The sequence below is a fragment of the Coffea arabica genome, chromosome 4e (genome assembly GCF_036785885.1).
Source record: "Coffea arabica cultivar ET-39 chromosome 4e, Coffea Arabica ET-39 HiFi, whole genome shotgun sequence".
Lineage (NCBI taxonomy): Eukaryota > Viridiplantae > Streptophyta > Magnoliopsida > Gentianales > Rubiaceae > Coffea > Coffea arabica.
The window spans coordinates 9,227,292-9,245,810 of NC_092317.1; the positions used below are offsets into that span (position 1 = coordinate 9,227,292).

Here is an 18,519-nt window from a genome sequence, read left to right on the forward strand (position 1 = left end):
CAGAAAAAGCCAGAAAAGAAAAGAAAAAAAACACTTCCATTTCCACAAAATCATATATTATAGTAGTAGTTCGTTTGGAAATGAGGTGAAGAATCTTCGAAGTTGCAAGCAAGATTATTTTTCTTCCCATTGAAGTTGCCCAAGAGACATCTTAACCAATATGGCCTTCCCCTCCACAAGCAGAAATGTAACAATAATATATTTGTTTATGTTTAAAAAATTTGAAATTTGCAGCCAAACAGGACACACACAGCTAGCCAAGCCAAGTGTATTTATTTTTTATTTTTTGGTTTCGCAAGGAAATCGCAGCGCACCAACAGGGGACGTTACGTCAGGTACGCCACTGACATGTGAAGTATATATAAACCCATAGGATGAGAGTTGGATGTTTCTGTACTCTTATTTCTTCATTTATTTATGCAATTCTTTATTTCTTGACGTCTTCCAATATTTTTGCAACCTATGGTGATGTTTTTTCACAAGAAAATGAAGAGAATTCTTTTTCTTTCCTTTTGCAAAAGTTAGAGTGCATATGGGTGTTAACTAGTACCATATGTATTTGGTAAAGTATTTTTATAAAGTGGGATGGAGTGAACATATAGATACTATGTAGAAAGGTGGGCAAAAATTGTTGTGTTGAATACGTATCTTTCTGAGTCATATATATATAGTGTCATAAATATATATATATATGCGCGCGCGTGCACATATATAAACATATATTTTTTCTATTTTGTGTAGTGCACAGGATAAACATATAAAATATAAGGGGTATATATGTGTAAGTGTGCATGCATGTAAACGTACACACACATAGGGGAGAGATTTTTTCTATTTTGTGTAGGGCATAGGATAAGTATATAAAATATAAGGAGTGGATCCATTTCAAATTTTAAATATTGTCATTTACAACCTAAATTCAGGAAAATGGTGGATACAATAAAGAATCCAAAACGGATCATCTCCTTCAAGTCGCAAGTTACTTTCTACCACATCGTTTCAAATGAAATTTTAGCATAACATTTCTCTAATTTGGATTCAATTATGTAATTCGTTCAATTAGTGCATAGACATTGTACTATATACTCTTTTTATAAATATTTTTCTAAAAAAGTTTTAGTAAGACCTCTATCAAAAAATCCGTTTAACTTCTAAGGAATCATTAAAAATATTCATAATTTTTAAAAACAGTCATAATTACAAAAAAAAAAAAAAAGAAAGGCTCATGTCATTATTTGAATAAAATTGACAGTAAGGACCACATTTGATTATTATAGAAAATTTCAGCAAAACAATTTTAACAAGCGAAATGGAGCTCTGCAATTTGTAACTTTAACACGAAATTAATCTTGTTGATTGGGACATCGGATTGGGATCCAGCAGCAAAGGAAGGAGGACAATCCAATCAAGCAACCTCCCAATACGCCATAAATTACAAGGTCCAGAAGATTCGGATGGTCGAAATGGATTTTTGAGAATTCCAAACGTTTGGGAAATCAATACTGGCCTTTAGTTACAGCAGACATCTGTATGATCAAAATCAAGAAACTGCATTTGACGTTAACCAGCATTAATGCATCTCTCCTAAGAAAAAAAAAAAAAAAAAAAATCTGCGACATGCAAAGTTGAAAGTTGAAACAGCATGCATGCGTGGATCATATCAATCAGCCAACTCAGATTTTACTGCAAAGAAGTATACGTGTATGAGTTGAGGAATAGAAATGTTGTATAATCAAAGAGGTAATTTTCAAGAAAGAAAGATACATGTCTGGATGACAAAAATAGTTGGATTCATGAATATGACTTTTATGGGGTTGTTTTCTAAGCAAAATTCATGATGAGAGGCAACGCTTTCGGATTGAAATGATTTAATTTATGGAGGGTTGACACTTCAGTCAGATATTTTTGGTGTTATAGTATGCAGAATATTGATCCTTTAAATGGGAAAAAGATCATCAAATTTTGCTCCTTATGTAAAGATAAATTAGACAGCAAAGAGCACCTGCAAATGGGTTTTAGCTTGACAAAAATAAAATAAAATAAAATAAAATCATCTCATTTTGAATCAGTAAAACAAGTCCTGAATCACTTTCATTTTCTTATTTAGAATTGTCAGTTTACTTTAGAACTTATCTATTGGGCAAGTCAGGGTGTCAAAGACTTTTAATTAAGGGTTTCTTTGACGACGGGTGTCGTTGGACACTCGTTAACACATCAAAAATTCATTTGACCTATCATGTATATACACATATTAATAATTATTAATTTTTCTTACATTTATATATTGTCTTTCTTTAATCTTGCATACCCTCCATTGTATTTATTTGCTTTTCCTAATAATTTTATATTTTCAAAAATATAACTGTTAAAATATATTTTAATGAGTGCCTAATAGACACGCGTCTGACCCTTAAAATTAAAGGCCTCAACGCTTATATTTTCAATTTTCTTTTCAGTTATAATTTAACATTGGGTTTGTTTGGATAGCTTTATTATCCCAAATAATATTTCGTTTGCATAATAAACACATTTTTCAATCCACATTTTTATATTCCCAATCACCTTTTTATCTCACATACATCACATCACAAAAAGTGCTACAGTAATTATTCCAAATAATATTTCAAATTATTATTTTTCATTAGGTAGACACGTCGCCCAATTTCCTCCAATCGTCAAACATGAAATGTGAAAGACAATATCATGTTTTAAGGGATTTGAAAGGCAATTTAATATGTACCACAAACAACTAGCAATATTCCAAAAAAACCAAATATTGACTCCCTATTCAATTAATATATGCAGCCAAACCTCTTCAAATAACTAATAGCCCCTCTGGATTGGTATTTTCTATGCTTTAAAGTTTGGGATCTTTATTACAAATTTCGCCCTATATCAATTGATTTTTTCTTAAAAATTAATTACCAATAAATCCACAAAAACAAAAAAAATATTGAAAACAAAAAATATCGTCGTCTAGTTGCCATCATTTGATTTGGCTGTGACCTGTGACGATTGGTTTCGCTGCCACATCATGTGACCTGCCAACGTGGCAGATATTTTTTTAATTGAAAAGAAAGGACAACCTGGAAAAACGAACCGCTGGATCAGATTAGGATGACAAATCGGATATATCCAACGCCCGAAAGACTCAAAGAGTCAAGAGCCAAGTGGGATAAGAGCTTATAAAGTCGTTTCCGACTTCTAAAGGCCGTTTTATAAACTTTGTTTATTTGACCGTTTTGCCCCTTGCTGACGAGTTTGCTTATCTCTGTCCAAATGCCTCCGTCACCACTGATCGTTTACCTCAGTCAGCTTATCGGCATAAATTCAGCACCGGAAATAATCGAAAATCATCGGGGGTAAAAAAATGAAAGTAAGTCCAGAAGTTTGGAAATGAAGCACCCACGCGCAACTGAAGCACGTCCCATGCAGCATATGATTTTTTGCCCCTTTTGACCATAAAAGTAAGCAAATGAAAGCTGGATATGGATGCAGCTCCTACAGTAAGCATAAGAGATTATAAAATTACCAAAGCCAGAGTCATTAGCTGTAAGCAAATCTATAGAATCAATTGAAGATAAAATTTACTCAAAAAAAATCTATAGAATCAATTGAAAATAAAATTGCATCATATACAATAGGTTTCTTAAGAAATTATTTATTTAGAGTTCAACTATATTAGATTAAAATTTGAATAGGAAAAAATATAATTTTTGACTCGACAATTAGAAAGTAAAACCCTTAAAATACTGAGCACTGTTGGATTTAGTTTTTTTTTTAATGTGTAAAACACTTCAATTTTACTTATAGAATTAGTGTAGTTTAATAGTTAATGGTCTTTACTCCGAGTAGAAGAAAAAAGTGGGATTTTTTTCGGCTTTTCACATTCATTATTTGTCCTCAATTCTGGGGTTAAGGCATCTATTTGTATACACTTTTAATGACAGTCAAATTTAGTTTTAATACACGCACAGTAAAAACTAAAGTTAGATTAATATAGAAAACACAAACTATGCATTTTCAAAGTAGCAAAAATCTTATGGAATCTAACATAGAAAAAAAAAATCAAGAGTAGTACGAAATCAATTTTTAACCAAATAAATTTCATCAAAGAAAAACATGGATTTTTTATATGGTACACAAGCGACAATTCTGGTGCCTTTTCCTTATTTTTAGAAGCTCTTTTTACACTTTTTAACTTTTGAGTACTTTTCCGAGCTATATAATATTAAGCACTGTTGGATTTTTTTTTTGAGTGTATAAAATATCTAATTCTTACTTATAGAATCAGCATAACATGATAGTTAAAAGCCTTTGTTTTGAATAGAGTTGAGTTCTTATACATCAACACACCATTCCCTATTTTTCATTTCTATTCAATTAACTCAAAAAACAAAAAAGTTCTTAAAATTATAGTATTGTCTTCTTGTTAAATCCTAAATCAATTTCATCCACTAAAACTTTTTTCCTTTTATTCAATGAAGTTCTTATGTTTGAAATTTTCTTACCAAACACAAGATATGCATATGAAATCGCCCCACTGTAAATACAACTGTAATGATGTGAATATGATTTGAGTCCCGAATTGAAAAAAAAATTATTGTTCAGCTGAGTCCAATATAATATGGTTTTAACCTTTTACAAAGGGAAAGTGTAAACACGTGTGTAAAATAGCGCGTGGAGTGAGAGTCAAATTTGGGCTCGTGCTCGTTTTGGTTGCCGATGGGTCCTCAACCGCGCCTATAAATACCCCCACTCCGCGAATTGATCTCACCATTTCCACCTTCTAACATCATTCCTAAGTCCTGTAAAACTCTCTTAAACACACCAAATATTTAGGCAACCAAAAACTATATATATACATGATTCTGAGCATGAAGGAAAATCTAGCGGTGAAAGTTAACGGCGGCACCACCGCCGGAGAAATGCATGCAGCTACAGAGGTAACCGCCGACGTTCATATTATCACCTCCGGTGGAGTACGCATACCGGCGAATTCCGCCGTTCTTGTAAGTTTTAGTACATCTTAGAGGTTGAAATGATTCATTAACGCATTGATTCAAATCTTTCTCCTGTTAAATTATGCGAATTCTCATATTCGATGAATAACTGATTAATCTTATATGCAAGTAGCTACAAATTTTGGATTACGATGTGTGATTTTATCGCATTAATTTAAATTTCCGGATTTGGAAAGCATAAATGCTTTCAGTATTATTGCCTTAATTTTTTTTTTTGCTGATTTTGCATTTAATCAGAGATTTATTGGTTCTGGTGCAATTTTTTAAGTTTCGTTTATTCGTGTTAAAATAGGATTTACTATTTTTTCTGCTGCATTTTGCCTGGTAATGTTATTTAGATTATTAATCTAAGTACGAAATTCTCAGGCATCTGCTTCGCCGGTTCTGGAGAGCATAATAGATCGGCCAAGGAAGCACCGGAGCTCCGATAAAACCATTTCTATTCTCGGTGTCCCGGACGACGCCGTTTCCGTGTTCGTCCAGTATCTATACTCCTCCAAGTAAGTCCCCAAACCACACGCCAATAAATTTTCTATAATTTTATATTACTAGTATTCATTTCTTTCGCTAATTTATTATGGAATGCAAAAAAAAAAAAAAAAAATGAAAACGATAACTAAACCTTTCCCAACCATTACCGGTTAAAACAATTTTCACCAGAAATACAGAAATTAAATATCTTTGGCAAAAAGTTAAGCCGTCTAAGTCTGCACTGGAGGCCAAGAGGCACGTTTACAGCAGTTTGACGTCGCCTAATTTCTAGCAGTAACTTAGGATGAAGAAAAAAGGAGAACAAATATTCCTTGATTTTGGAATCATGGATTGTGAAATGATGATTTTGCCCCCGGGATGCTTCAGGTGTAGTGAGGAGCAGATGGAGAAGTATGGGATACATCTATTGGCTTTATCTCATGTGTATTTGGTGCCACAGCTGAAGCAGAGGTGTACCAAAGGGTTGGTGGAACGGTTGACTGTAGAGAATGTGGTGGATGTGCTTCAGTTGGCAAGGTTGTGCGATGCGCCTGATCTTTACCTCAAGTGTATGAAAATGCTGTCGAATAACTTCAAGTCTGTTGAACAGACTGAAGGATGGAAGTTTCTTCAAAACCATGATCCTTGGCTTGAGCTTGACATTTTACAGTTTATTGACGAAGCCGAATTGGTATGTGCTCTACCTATAACCTAGTAATTGCTGTTGGATAGTATCTTGTTAGAATCATATAGTAATCTGTAGCGAGTATATCCAGTGTTTTTTTTTAATGACATCCTTGTTGGTAAAAAGTATATGCTGCTGAATAAATGATGCGAAAATGATGTGTTAGGAATATAGATTAAGTCATAAAGGATACCTACGCTATTAAAAAGATGTCCTTTTTTGTGTTGAAGGGGATATTGATGAGAAAATGGAATATTGTCAACATAAAGAGCAAAAGACCTTTCTCAACTATCTTGTGGCCAATAAGACCTTGCGTAAAGGATAAGAAATTCATGTTAGATGATTTTTGTAACATTTTCAGCATGGTGGAATCTTATGTTTATCATAGTTATTAGAACAATGAACGCACGAGAAAAGGGATCAATTCTGTAAGGTAGTGGAAGTAGTTGAGCCAATAAGGAGAGAAAGTTACTGTACACAGAAAAGTTGACTTTGATATCCAACTCTTATGAATCTTAATGACTTGGTCAAATTACATGCAAGGGAAGATTCATTGGACAACGGACAAAAGGGAGGCGTGTTTTTTATTTCTATGAATATCATTTCCTGAGTAGTGATAGTAGTAATTGTGAGTATTGAAACTTCTTGTAACAGAGGAAAAAGAGGACTAGAAGGCATAGACAGGAGCAGAGCTTGTATTTACAGCTTTGTGAAGCAATGGAGTGTTTAGAGCATATATGTACAGAAGGGTGCACTAGTGTTGGACCTTGTGACAAGGAGCCTGGGAAAAACAAGGGGCCATGTAGCAAGTTTTCAACGTGTCAAGGTTTACAGCTTCTGATTAAACATTTTGCGACGTGTAAGAGAAGGGTGAATGGAGGATGTCTACGATGCAAAAGAATGTGGCAACTCCTGAGGTTACACTCCTCAATTTGCGAACAACCTGATGTATGCAGGGTTCCTCTGTGCAGGTAATAGAAGTCTTCATAATTGACTGTCTCCCACTATGTGGTTCATGTTCATTTATCTATAAAGCGGGTCCCATATTAAGTGTTCTGTCTCCTTTAGCTATCCCAACATGTTTACTGTGCTAAAGTTGGATCGAATTTGGTTTGAAAAACTGACAAAGCAATTGCTAGCTGTTTGTGGGATCCGCTCTTGTCCCTGTTTTGTTTTAGGTATTTGATTTCATGAATTCAACTGTCAGCTAAGGGTGGATTCTAATAGATATGGCATTCATCTTCGTGAAATAGATAATAGGATTGAGTAGAAAGAAACGTGATTGAGCCAGCGACTTGTACACTTCCTTGGAAGATTGAATAAGCTGACGTCTAGATATATTCACCAACTTGGTTTTGACATTTCGTTTAACCGTGTTGCTAATTAGCTTGATGGAAATTAGATGTTTAATGAATAATTCCATAATTTCTTGTCACTTTCATCTAAAAATTTCCTCTGAAATGTTATTAATATGTCTTTTAAGTCCGGCAGTAAATTGGACATTGATTTTTCTCCTGCGTTGTTCTCTTAGAACTTTCGGTAATCGCGTGTTGGTTGCTGCTTGATGGCGCTTTATAACTTGACCAGTTTATGTGCCTCTAGAAACATTATTGTTGTCCATCATTTGTTTACTAGGCAAAAAGACGTGGTCCACATGCATACTGAGCTAATTTCAATTAGTATGCATCATATAGTCACTGTTTCTGAGTATCTATCTATTTCAGTTTGATGTTTAACCAAGTAGCAAAACTTCATTGCATTACAGGCAATTCAAATTGAAGGCACAGCAAGAGAAGAAAGGTGAAGATGCGAGATGGAAATTACTGGTGAGAAAGGTAATTTCTGCGAAAGCATTATCTTCCTTGTCCCTGCCGAAGAGGAAGAGAGAAGAGGAACCAAGGCTGAACCTAAGCCATCCTGGAATGAGAAGCTTTACGCTATGAGATAAAATGTTGAATATTCAAAAGAAGGACAAGAGTATTTAGATTTGGTCCAGTCCAGATGGCAAATATTGCAAGTGATGGCGATTTTGTAAATTTACCTGCTCAACACCCTATTCTTTGTTTAGCAGTAGATGGGATGATCTTTAATGATGGGGTCAAATATCTCTCCTGTATGAAAGCTGCTGTCTATATGGTTGCGAGTGCCATTCTGTTCTGGCTTTGTCTTGTTTCAAATGGAATCCACCCTTTTCTTTTAACCTCGGCCTTTTCTCCGTCTCTATTTCGAACAACTGATTTGGGCAGAAATATGCGGTTGCGATAATCAGTACATATGAATCAATTAAGGTCTAAATAAGATGATTGCTAACGATGACTTTGGTGAAGGGTATCTAACTATCTATGTGAGAGGGTTCTCGAACTGGTTATGACCAAATAAATTTAGACAATTTCAGCACAACCCTTAATTCATGTCTTTTTGGTTAACTTGTTCGGTTGGTTGGGACTATTGGAGGCTTGAGAGTTTTAGACATTTGTGTCCAAATAAACAGCCGTCTGGGACACTAGAGCCTACTCATGGCTCCACCATTTTCTATATAATTTTTCTCCATCTGGGGTCCTTGCTTTTGTAGCCATTTTGTGAGTAGTCGTGAGGAATTCCTAATACAACTAACAGATCGAGCGGGCACGAAATGAAACACGACAGATTGCTCGCTCCTGATCAGTCGTTTATTCTGATCACCGTCAGGACCTACTTATCAGAACTGGTCATAGCGTATAATTAATATTCTTGTCAGGAAAAAAGGAAAAGGAGGAAGGGTTTGATAGTTTTAATGAAAATTTCCATACAAAAGTCTTACTATAGATTACTTTCATCCATACAAAAGGTACACTCAGATGGCAAATTCCTAGTTTTGTTACTAATATTGTTTCTTTAAGAAAAATGATATTTTTAAAAGAGGCTATTTCTAAAAGAAAATTGTTAATCGCATTTTGATTATCATTTTTATCATATGAGTTTTATTTGATCAGGCTACATGATAAAATAAATAATGAGAGTGTGATTAACAAAAAGGAAAGTACGATTAACATTTTCTTTTATGATATCAACTCATTAGTTTCATTTTTTTTTCTTTTATCTAGTTGAATCAAAGAGATTTAAGGTCTTCGCCGTAGTTAGCTGACGTCTCAATTGAACTGGCCTAATTTTAACATGGGATAATTTCAGAAACCTCCCTTAAGGTTTCTGACAATTTCACTTAGCTCCTCCAATTTTAGAAAATTACACTAACTTCCCTCGATTCAATAAAATGACTACAATACCCTCTACTTAATAGATAATTTACCACATATGTGGTATACAAAAGCCAAACCAAAAGTAAAAGAAAATATAAAAATCTGCAACAACTCGTCATCATCCCTAATCCTACTTTAATTAACATTAGTTTCTCTGTCTCTCTATTTTTTTCTATCTCTCATGATTCTCTCCTTCTTACCTATAACCCTACAGTCTCTTCCACCCATCAACTACACCTCCATGCAAACCTACCCGAAGTGTTTATTTCTTGTTTATTTCCTCTTTCTGTAATACGTAATTATCATCTCCCTTATTTATTTCTTCTCGTATTATAATTTGCATATATTAAAGAATCAAAATTTCTAAAATTACAAATTGAGGGAGCAAATGAAAATTTCATGGTCAAATTAGATGGAGATGATGAAAATGATTGTGATAGAGAGGGAAAAAAATGAAATTAATGGGCTATGGTTGGAAGGGAAAATTGGATAACTTTGGATTATGCTATTATGTCTATTACGCACTAGAATCTAATATCTTCATTTAGTTTCATTTTTGTTTGATTTACAAGTATTGGTAGTGGTTTGTCATAAAGATTAGTTTCTTTGTTCCTAACGCCATTGGACTATGGGGTTGCTCTTAGTATAGACATCAACAATGGTTGGCTAGGTCTTCTATTCAAGGAAGGTGATATGCGATAGGTGTTGGGTTCATAATTTGAAGTGTGAGATTAGTCAATAGACAAAATATAGTGTTAATTTGGGGCGGGAAGCTTTTGAGGGTATTTTAGTTGGTGGTGGTGGTTATGGTCTATTTGTAAAGTGATTCGAGTAGAGTTTGAGATTTTAATGATGTCAAAATTGATAGAATTTGGGGATTAAATTGAAGTGCAGTTTTGGTAAAATTTGAAATTTTAATGATACCAAAATTGATAGAATTTAGGAATTAAATTGGAGTTTGCTTGAACGGTTATGAGGTTTTGGATCTACAATTATCGTGGAAGCATGGCAAATTTGGATAAAAGTGTTTGTTACTTTTTTGTTTTGGTTAAATTGATCGCTAAATCTTTTTTTCACTTTCTTTTGATGTTATGATATTGCATAAGGGTATTTTAGGATACTTAAGTATAATTCTAGCCTAATGGGTCTATAATGTTACTTAAATAGTAAAAGCAAGGGAGGTCAGTGTAATTTTTTAAAATTGGGAGGAGTTGAGTGAAATTGTCAGAAACCTCAAGGGAGGTTTCTGAAATTATCCCTTTTAACATCCAAATCAATTTGTTCAGAATGTTCGGTTTTCGTCCAATTGCATCAATCGTGTAGAACATATCCGCGTCAAGATTTCCGACTCATCTGCAAACTTCATTTTCAGACGTAGCAATATGAAACGTTGATAATACAGCCCGAATTGTACTACGTGCTGGACCATTTCCACCACAGAGTAGGCTTGAGTCACATCAACTAGTGTTTTTCTTTTTGATTTTTTTTTGGATCCTTCAAGGAAAACAAAAAGGAAAAGGAAAGAGAAAGATAGAGGTATTTTTGACAACCCGTTTGGTGAATGAGTTTTTCGGATGTTTATCTAAAATTTTACTGTAACTTATTATAGAAGTAATTGTAGGAAAAATTTTTAAAGTGTGTAAATTTTTGAATATTTTGAAATTTATAGTTTAAAAATTTTGAAAATTTTTTTGAAATTACTGTAGTTAAAGTTGTTAAAAAACTTGTAGCAGATAAATTTGGACAAAAACTTGTTTGCCAAACAAACCTGAGTTTTAGCAGATAACTTGATTGAAATATATTTCGAGTTCGGCTTATTAAGGACATTTATAACTCCAGATCATAAGACCTCGTAAAACATTTTTTAGCTCGAGCTCGACTTCTTTTACAAATTATTTTGGAAAATGAATTATGTAAAAATTTGTAATTAAGATACAAAGACATTTTATACTCGAGTTATTTCAAGTTTTTGATTTACTTAGAAATAAATGGTAATTTTGCTCAAATATACGAAAGCACTGTCCAAATGGCATTTCTGCTTTTAATTCAATTAATTAGTTGGAAAACTCAGCTCAAGCTGAGGTATTTTTGAGCCGAAAAAAAACGGTTGGTGCTACTTCAAATCCAAGTCACATCATTAATTGGCTTTGCCCCACTTTTGCATTCATTGTGACAATAAATCTTCAAAACTGTCTCCTTTATTGTCAATGCCAGAGATAGCGTATCAATTTAATTATCAATTTAATTGGAATACTGCTGTTAGATGATCAGGATTCATGCTTTTGTGTCTAAACATTTTCCTCGTGTTATACATCCATCTGGCTGCTGCATGTGATGCTTCACTACTTAGATCAAAGCAATTATCTAGCTCAGCTGGCCACCCGTATGCATTTCCTGTTCAGGATTTCCTGAAACATTTTGGGATGTGGTTTAGTTTAGTTGAGTCCAGCCCTATCACCCTCCTCCCAACCCCTAGTATAGGACGTTGTATTAAAAAAAAAAAAGCAATTATTGGGGCCCATAATTGGCAAGGTTTTTTTTTTTTAGATGAATTTTTGAAGTTTGGAAAAATTAAAACCAAACAAAATACATTTTAATTAATTGTACCATTTATCCCCAAAAAAAAAGGGTAAAAAGCTATCTCAACTAAGGTCACGTTTGATAATCCAATTTAGCATTTAAATTTAATTGATTCAGATCTTATTGTGTTCATATGCGTTTGATAACAAAAAAATAGAACATCTGAATTAATTAAGTGGCACTGAATTTTCTAGGCAAAACTTGTCTCTAAAATTAAGTGATAGGTTATTCGCTTGTCACTGAATGTGATATATACTCAAATGTATCAAATTTAGTACTTAACAATTCAATAACTTAATAGATTCATACCTCAAATTTCAGTTTTATCAAACGCATGTAAGACAATAACATAACTAAATGAAATTATGGAAGAAAGTATTTGCTTGAAGGACTGATTCCATCTTGATAGCGAACCTTTTACTAGAGACCTGTATTAATTAAGACATATTTTATTAGGATAAATAAAGGTTTGGCTGATTATACTTTTAGTAATATATATTAATTCTTGATAAAGTTTTTACTTTTGAGGGTTAGCTCACAAGTCACATCTTCCTGTTCGTTTCTCTTATCCACTTAATACCTATACTAACTGTAATTAACAGTGCCATTTATACTTAACGCTTGTTAAGTTGTTTAATAATGTTGAACTATAAAATTTTTGACAAACTTGCACTGGCCAACATCACCAATCTTACCACTAAGCCACTCAAAACGTGGTTTAATGTGTAAAAATTCCATTTTAATATTCGATTGGTGACGTAGTCTTATTTAAGTAATCTAATCAAATATTAGGCACTTACTTTTTAATAATAAATTAATCCAAAATAATATTGCAATTTGAAATTGGCCATTTGATGTTTGCGTGCAAGCTGCATTAATTAAACAGTTTACATCGCAATCTTAAGAAGTAGAAAATATATTATTGTCTTCTTGAAAATAAATATATCATTTTTTTCTCGTATAGAACTTTGCTTAGGTAAACTTCGACTTCCAACACCAAACGGGACGTATAGCTCACAAGAAATTGAACGGATAAGTCAGTTTTTTTTTTGTTTTTTGGGTCAATTCCTTTACTTGCTGGACCAAAGGAGAAAAAGAAAGAGATGATTAATAAATTAATATTGACAAAGATAGAGATATCTTTTTTCTTTTTTGACTCATTCTTTTTTTTTAAAAAAAAAGTGGGAGGAAGCAAATGAGAAAGGAGAAAAAGACAGATGCGTAAAATGGGTATATTTGTTATTGGGAGGTATTTTCACGTGAGATTGAAACAGAAGATGAGGAAACGGTAAGAGTTGAAATTGAGAGAAAAAAAAAACAAATGATTTTGTGGTCTTGATTTTCTATAATGTATTTAAGAGTGAGACCACAATTTATACAAGGATTGAAAAATGTAGGAAAAAGTTGAATGGATTTTCCATAGTGCCTTAGCAGTTATTTCGTAGTAGGAAAATAAAAAAAGAATTAAAATATGATGTTTATGAAGGAAAAATCGAAACATAATTAAAAGTAAGATAGAAAGTGGAACAGAAAATGAGACAGAAAATTTGGGTGCATTACATGATTGAGGAACAGCAATAAAGTCAAGCAAATGACAATAATGGTTTGAAGTTTTATCATCAGTAACTCGATCTTGAAAAATGACCGGTCAAAGGAGAAAAGAAAAGAAATCCGAAAAGAAAAGAAAAAGAAATTGAAAGAAAGAACAACATTTTTTAATTCTATCTCCATAATTCATTGTGGAATATAATCAAAAACAAATTCAAAAATGAATTTTCAATTGTCGAAGAGGCCTTAATTTAGTAGTCAAAGTTGAGACCTTAAAATTTAAAGATTTTGGGTTCAAATCCATCTTTCTTCTCCCTGTTTCTTAAATCACTACTAGAAAAAAAAATTTTAAAAAAATTGTCAATTATTGTGAACCTAAAATAGTGTAGTACAGAGATCTACTAAGAAAGTTGATTAGAGAATAACAAGAAATGTGAACCAAATTTTGTGTTCCAAATGAGAAATGACCCAAGATTTTGTCAAAGGATATAGCATTCAATTGAATTAATATTAAACCAATTATAAGACCTATAACAGTATCCTCTCTCAATTTGACTTGAGATAAAAAAAAAAAAAAGAGGTTGTAATGACAAACCACACATATTTATTGAATTAATATTTACTTCTTTTTTTTTCCCTTTGTTTCAGTTAGACTAACTTCGAATTGTGGGAAAAGAAATTTAGAATCCGATAGTTGAATTTAAAAGCACAGCTTGTAAACACCCAAGAAATGGCCATTATGACTAAAGACTAAAACAGTGGAGAGCTTGCTTTGATTCTCATAATTTAGCTTAGTCAAAAGGGCTCAAATATTGTCAAAATCAAATGAGTTTAGGTTGATCTGGTTCTCACAATCCAGCTTAGCTTAATTTTATTTACAAAGAATGAAGGGCACAAATCTCGTCTTATCTTCTTTATCCTCAAGTGAGAGGTTAATGGGAGGCAAATAGACAATTTCTAACACATTGAAAAGGATGCCATAATTCATTACCACAGAAATAGGTGAATGCTCTTGTGATCATGATTCCAAAGTTGCAAAAACATCATTGAGAGGCCAAATTCGAAAAGATTAATGACTATATTTGCCCCAAAATCATTAAAGCACTTCCTCGTCAGGAATCTTCTTATGGCCCTACTTGGATCTACTTTATTTTTTTTTTTCTTCCAAAAGCATGTTTCTTGAAAGTACCTAGGACATCAAGAGTGGTGCAACAAGGGGATACATTGCATCATGACCAGGGGAAAATTTGAGACTGAAAACATTTTTTTTCTTAAGACTCTCTTTTGGGCTAATCCTGTCAAAATTGAACTATGAGATACTCCATAAGGATAAGTCGAGAACATAAGGCACAACATTTTGTAAGAATTCAAGGAGTATCTCATACTCTATTAAGTATGAAAACTAAAACCTAACCTTTTCTCCCCTTGCCTTTTTCTCCTTCTCATCCTTCTTTTTTATTTATTTATTTGTCCTGTTTGGATTGCAATTTTCTGAAATTTTTGTAAAATATGTACTGTAACGATTTGATATGTGTGAAGTAAAAAGGTAATTGAGAAATGTGTTTATGTAAAAAATTTTTGGTTGAGAATGGCTTTCCAAACAAGTTAAAAAAGGGAATTGCCATTGTGGTGTTCCATTGCTTGCATTTCCCATTGGTTGGTTGAATGAGGAATAAGATGGAAATTAACCAAAATTTCCATTGTGGTGTTGTGCTGTCAAGATTCTTTTGGTTTCATTAAAGAGCAGCACGGGTGCCGCATTTCTTGAAATCGTGCAACCATTAACCAGCCAAAGTTACACTCAATCAATTGAAAAACAAACAGCTTTAGAGGTGGCATGGGCAAGTAGAAGAAATATTTCCAACTTTGGCATAGCATGAGGGCAACTCTTTGAGATGTCCCATCCAATTCTTAGGCAGATACTTGCCCCTTGTTTTTGTTTACCAGAAACAGCAGTATTCAAGTACCTAGAAGAGAAAGATATATGATTTGTAGCCACACAGATCCTTTGTGGATTTCAATTAAAAAAAAAAAAACCAAATTAGAATGTTGTTCAAAATAAATCACAATGTCTGTGGCGATCATTGTTCTAAATCTAAATGGATGAATACAAAGTTGTTAAAACACTTTCAAAAATTATGCGTGCACATTTTCGACTTATTGCTGTAGGTCTTACAAATTAAATTAGAGTAAATCTTATATATCCTAACAGTGTATACACTAGCACCGTTTGATTCATGACATGTGTGTGAAAGTTAAATTTTATATAGTTATCATTCATCCAATGCTGACAGTGTATACGCTGTCACAGTAGAAAGATTAATCCATTAAATTAATGTGTTATTTTTACACAAATTCCAAATATCGCCTTAACAAATGTAATTCGATTGATTAACAAAAAACGTAACTTAATTGATAAAACACTTTACTTGTAATCGACGAATCTCAGTTTCAGGGCCCCACCGTTGAGTCCCTTCTAAAGGAAAAAGGAAGTGGAAAAAAAAGGCACAACATGTTATGTTATTATATACACGAGGATGTGTTTTTAGACTCAGTCTAAGATCTTATTGGAATCATTTTTCCTATAGGTTTGGGTCTCCTACCAAGAAGCAACTCAGATGTTTGCATGACATATTAATTACCGATATGCTATTATCTCCTTCCCCCCCCCCCCCCCCCCCCCCCCCCCCCCCCCCAGCCCCCCAAAACCTGGCATTATACTTCTGGCATTATACTTTTGGCTGTTGAACAGAAAAGTTTGTAACCAATACGCTGTGATCATTTTATTGAGTGGCTTAATAATGATGAATTTTTCTTCCTTTGTCCATCACACTTTGAGTGGATTGGATGGGCCAAAGCCTGATGCTGCTTCCATATTTCAGTGCTTCGGCTCAGAAGCACACATGGATTCCCGTAAAAGGGGCCAGAACTCGGCCCCAGCAAAAGAATTTTTTTTTTGGTTATTGTTTTTGTTTTTGTTCTGTAGAAGCAAAGAATTTCTAAAACCTCATATCAAGACGTCATTTAGAGTTTAAAATCTTTTATCCCTTTTAGCGGCTAATTTGAGCAAATCCTTCAATCGTAAAGAATTTAAATAAAAAAGTTACTAATAGCAGCTTTAATTTGTACAATGTGATTTTTAGTTTGAGCTTGTTGAATATAATTTGCCAACCACTAATTCTCAAGAGCCAAAAAGAATGATTTTTTTTTTTTATATACTGACAGTGTATGTAAGATTAATCTCAAAATGAAACAATAGTCATGCTAACAATATTGCGCTTTCTATCATCAATTTTTAATTGCACATTGATATAAGGTATTATAGGTTTTGTCATGCATTTGGTTAGGATTGGAGGCAAATCATATTGTTACAATTCAAACTTTTAATGCCGCAATAATTTTGGCTAAAAAGACAAGATTATCGCTCTCAAATTAAAATTGCTATAGCATTTTATTTGATTTGATCGAGCAAGTCTTGATTTAGTGATTAAAGTTGAAGTTTCAAGAATTACAGTCTTGGGTTCAAATACCTCTGTTGGTTCAAATACCCCTGCTTCATCCCCATTTTTTAGATCCCACCCTTTTCCTACTAAAAAAAAAAAAGAAAGACTTGAGAAAGGTAAATTCATTCTATTATCAAGAATTGCTGTGTCATCAAATTTTGAGTTCTGGATTAATCTTTCCTACACTGACAGTGTATACACTATCAGCATTAGATGAATGACAACTTTTGCACACATGTCATGAATCCAACGATGATAGTGTATACACCGTCAGTGTAGAAAAGATTTACTCGCATCGATTTATCATCCCGACGTGTGGTTGCTACTCCGCAGGCTAACAGATTTTAGCCCCGACACTTCATCGGACGGCCCAAAATTGCTATCACAGTACATTATAAGTAGTCCCACAAAATTGCTGGTCGGGCTCAAATTTGATTCCAGAATGCAAATCTTTGCACAAAGCGTCCGTTGTATATGGCATTAGCCCAAAACTGTTTAACTTTAGGGATAATTTTATAGACCCCCCTGAAGTTTCTGATAGTACCACTGACATCCCCCAAAGTTCTGAAAATATTCCTGATGTCCTTTTTTTTTTGGGGTAACAATTCTGCCCAAGTCATAATAAGCAACACTAAAAATCTGATTTGAGGAGTGAGAAGATTGTTTCATTCCACAAATGGCAATAATAATAATAAAAGGTGGGAAACAATGACCAATATTTTGACATAATTTGTAGTTTACCAGGCACCAGACTTATTTTACTTTACTTAGGGCAAATATTTGACATGATCAACAAGGAAATTTCCATGATTTAGACCTAAAAGTTCACAACTACTAACCCTCTTTGCTTTCTTGAACTACTAACCTTCTTTGCAAAGCAAGAATAATATTTTGTTAAAGTCTGACTTCTTCAATCACAACAAGATGCATGTTATTAGCACCATTTTTTGTGATGGAAATTTTTATTTATCATTACTGAGATATCAAAAATTGTTATTTTTGTTATTGAAGGGTAAGTTTTATATGTCCACATTTTTTTGTAATGCAATCTGTTTTACCCTTTTAATGTGATATAATTATATATTTTTAATTATGTTTTTCATTGTTCATCCCTTCTAATTTATATTTTCTTTGGATTGATAATATTCTCCTGTTGTCTTGTGATCAAGGGTTGAACTAATAGGGGGCCAATGAGGGCAGTTGGGTTCCCAAGTATTGAGATTTTTCTTTTTGCTCTTGGGAAATTTTGAGAACTTTCATCTAAAGTTTTTCTCTTGCCCCTCCTAGATTTTGATAAAGTTTCATTGCCCCCTTTACCTAGCTTTTGCTTTATGAAAACCTCAACCAATTACTCATCTTTAAGTATTTTCACTTGGGTATTTCATTAATCAATATATAAAGTTCAACTTGCTATTAATTGCATTAGGATTACATATAGACTCGTTAAAACTTTGTCTATTATGTTAAGAAAA

General features: G+C 33.3%; 1 protein-coding gene across 1 annotated transcript; it reads left to right on the forward strand.

Moving 5' to 3' along the window:
• The first annotated feature begins 4,781 nt into the window (after nt 1–4,781).
• Nucleotides 4,782–8,380, forward strand: LOC113742793 (BTB/POZ and TAZ domain-containing protein 1). Its single transcript, XM_027270755.2, has 5 exons — nt 4,782–5,012; nt 5,391–5,524; nt 5,883–6,186; nt 6,835–7,151; nt 7,946–8,380. Exons 1-5 carry the CDS (start codon nt 4,866–4,868, stop codon nt 8,121–8,123), a joined length of 1,080 nt encoding a protein of 359 aa, XP_027126556.1. The 5' UTR covers nt 4,782–4,865; the 3' UTR covers nt 8,124–8,380.
• Nucleotides 8,381–18,519: the final 10,139 nt, after the last annotated feature.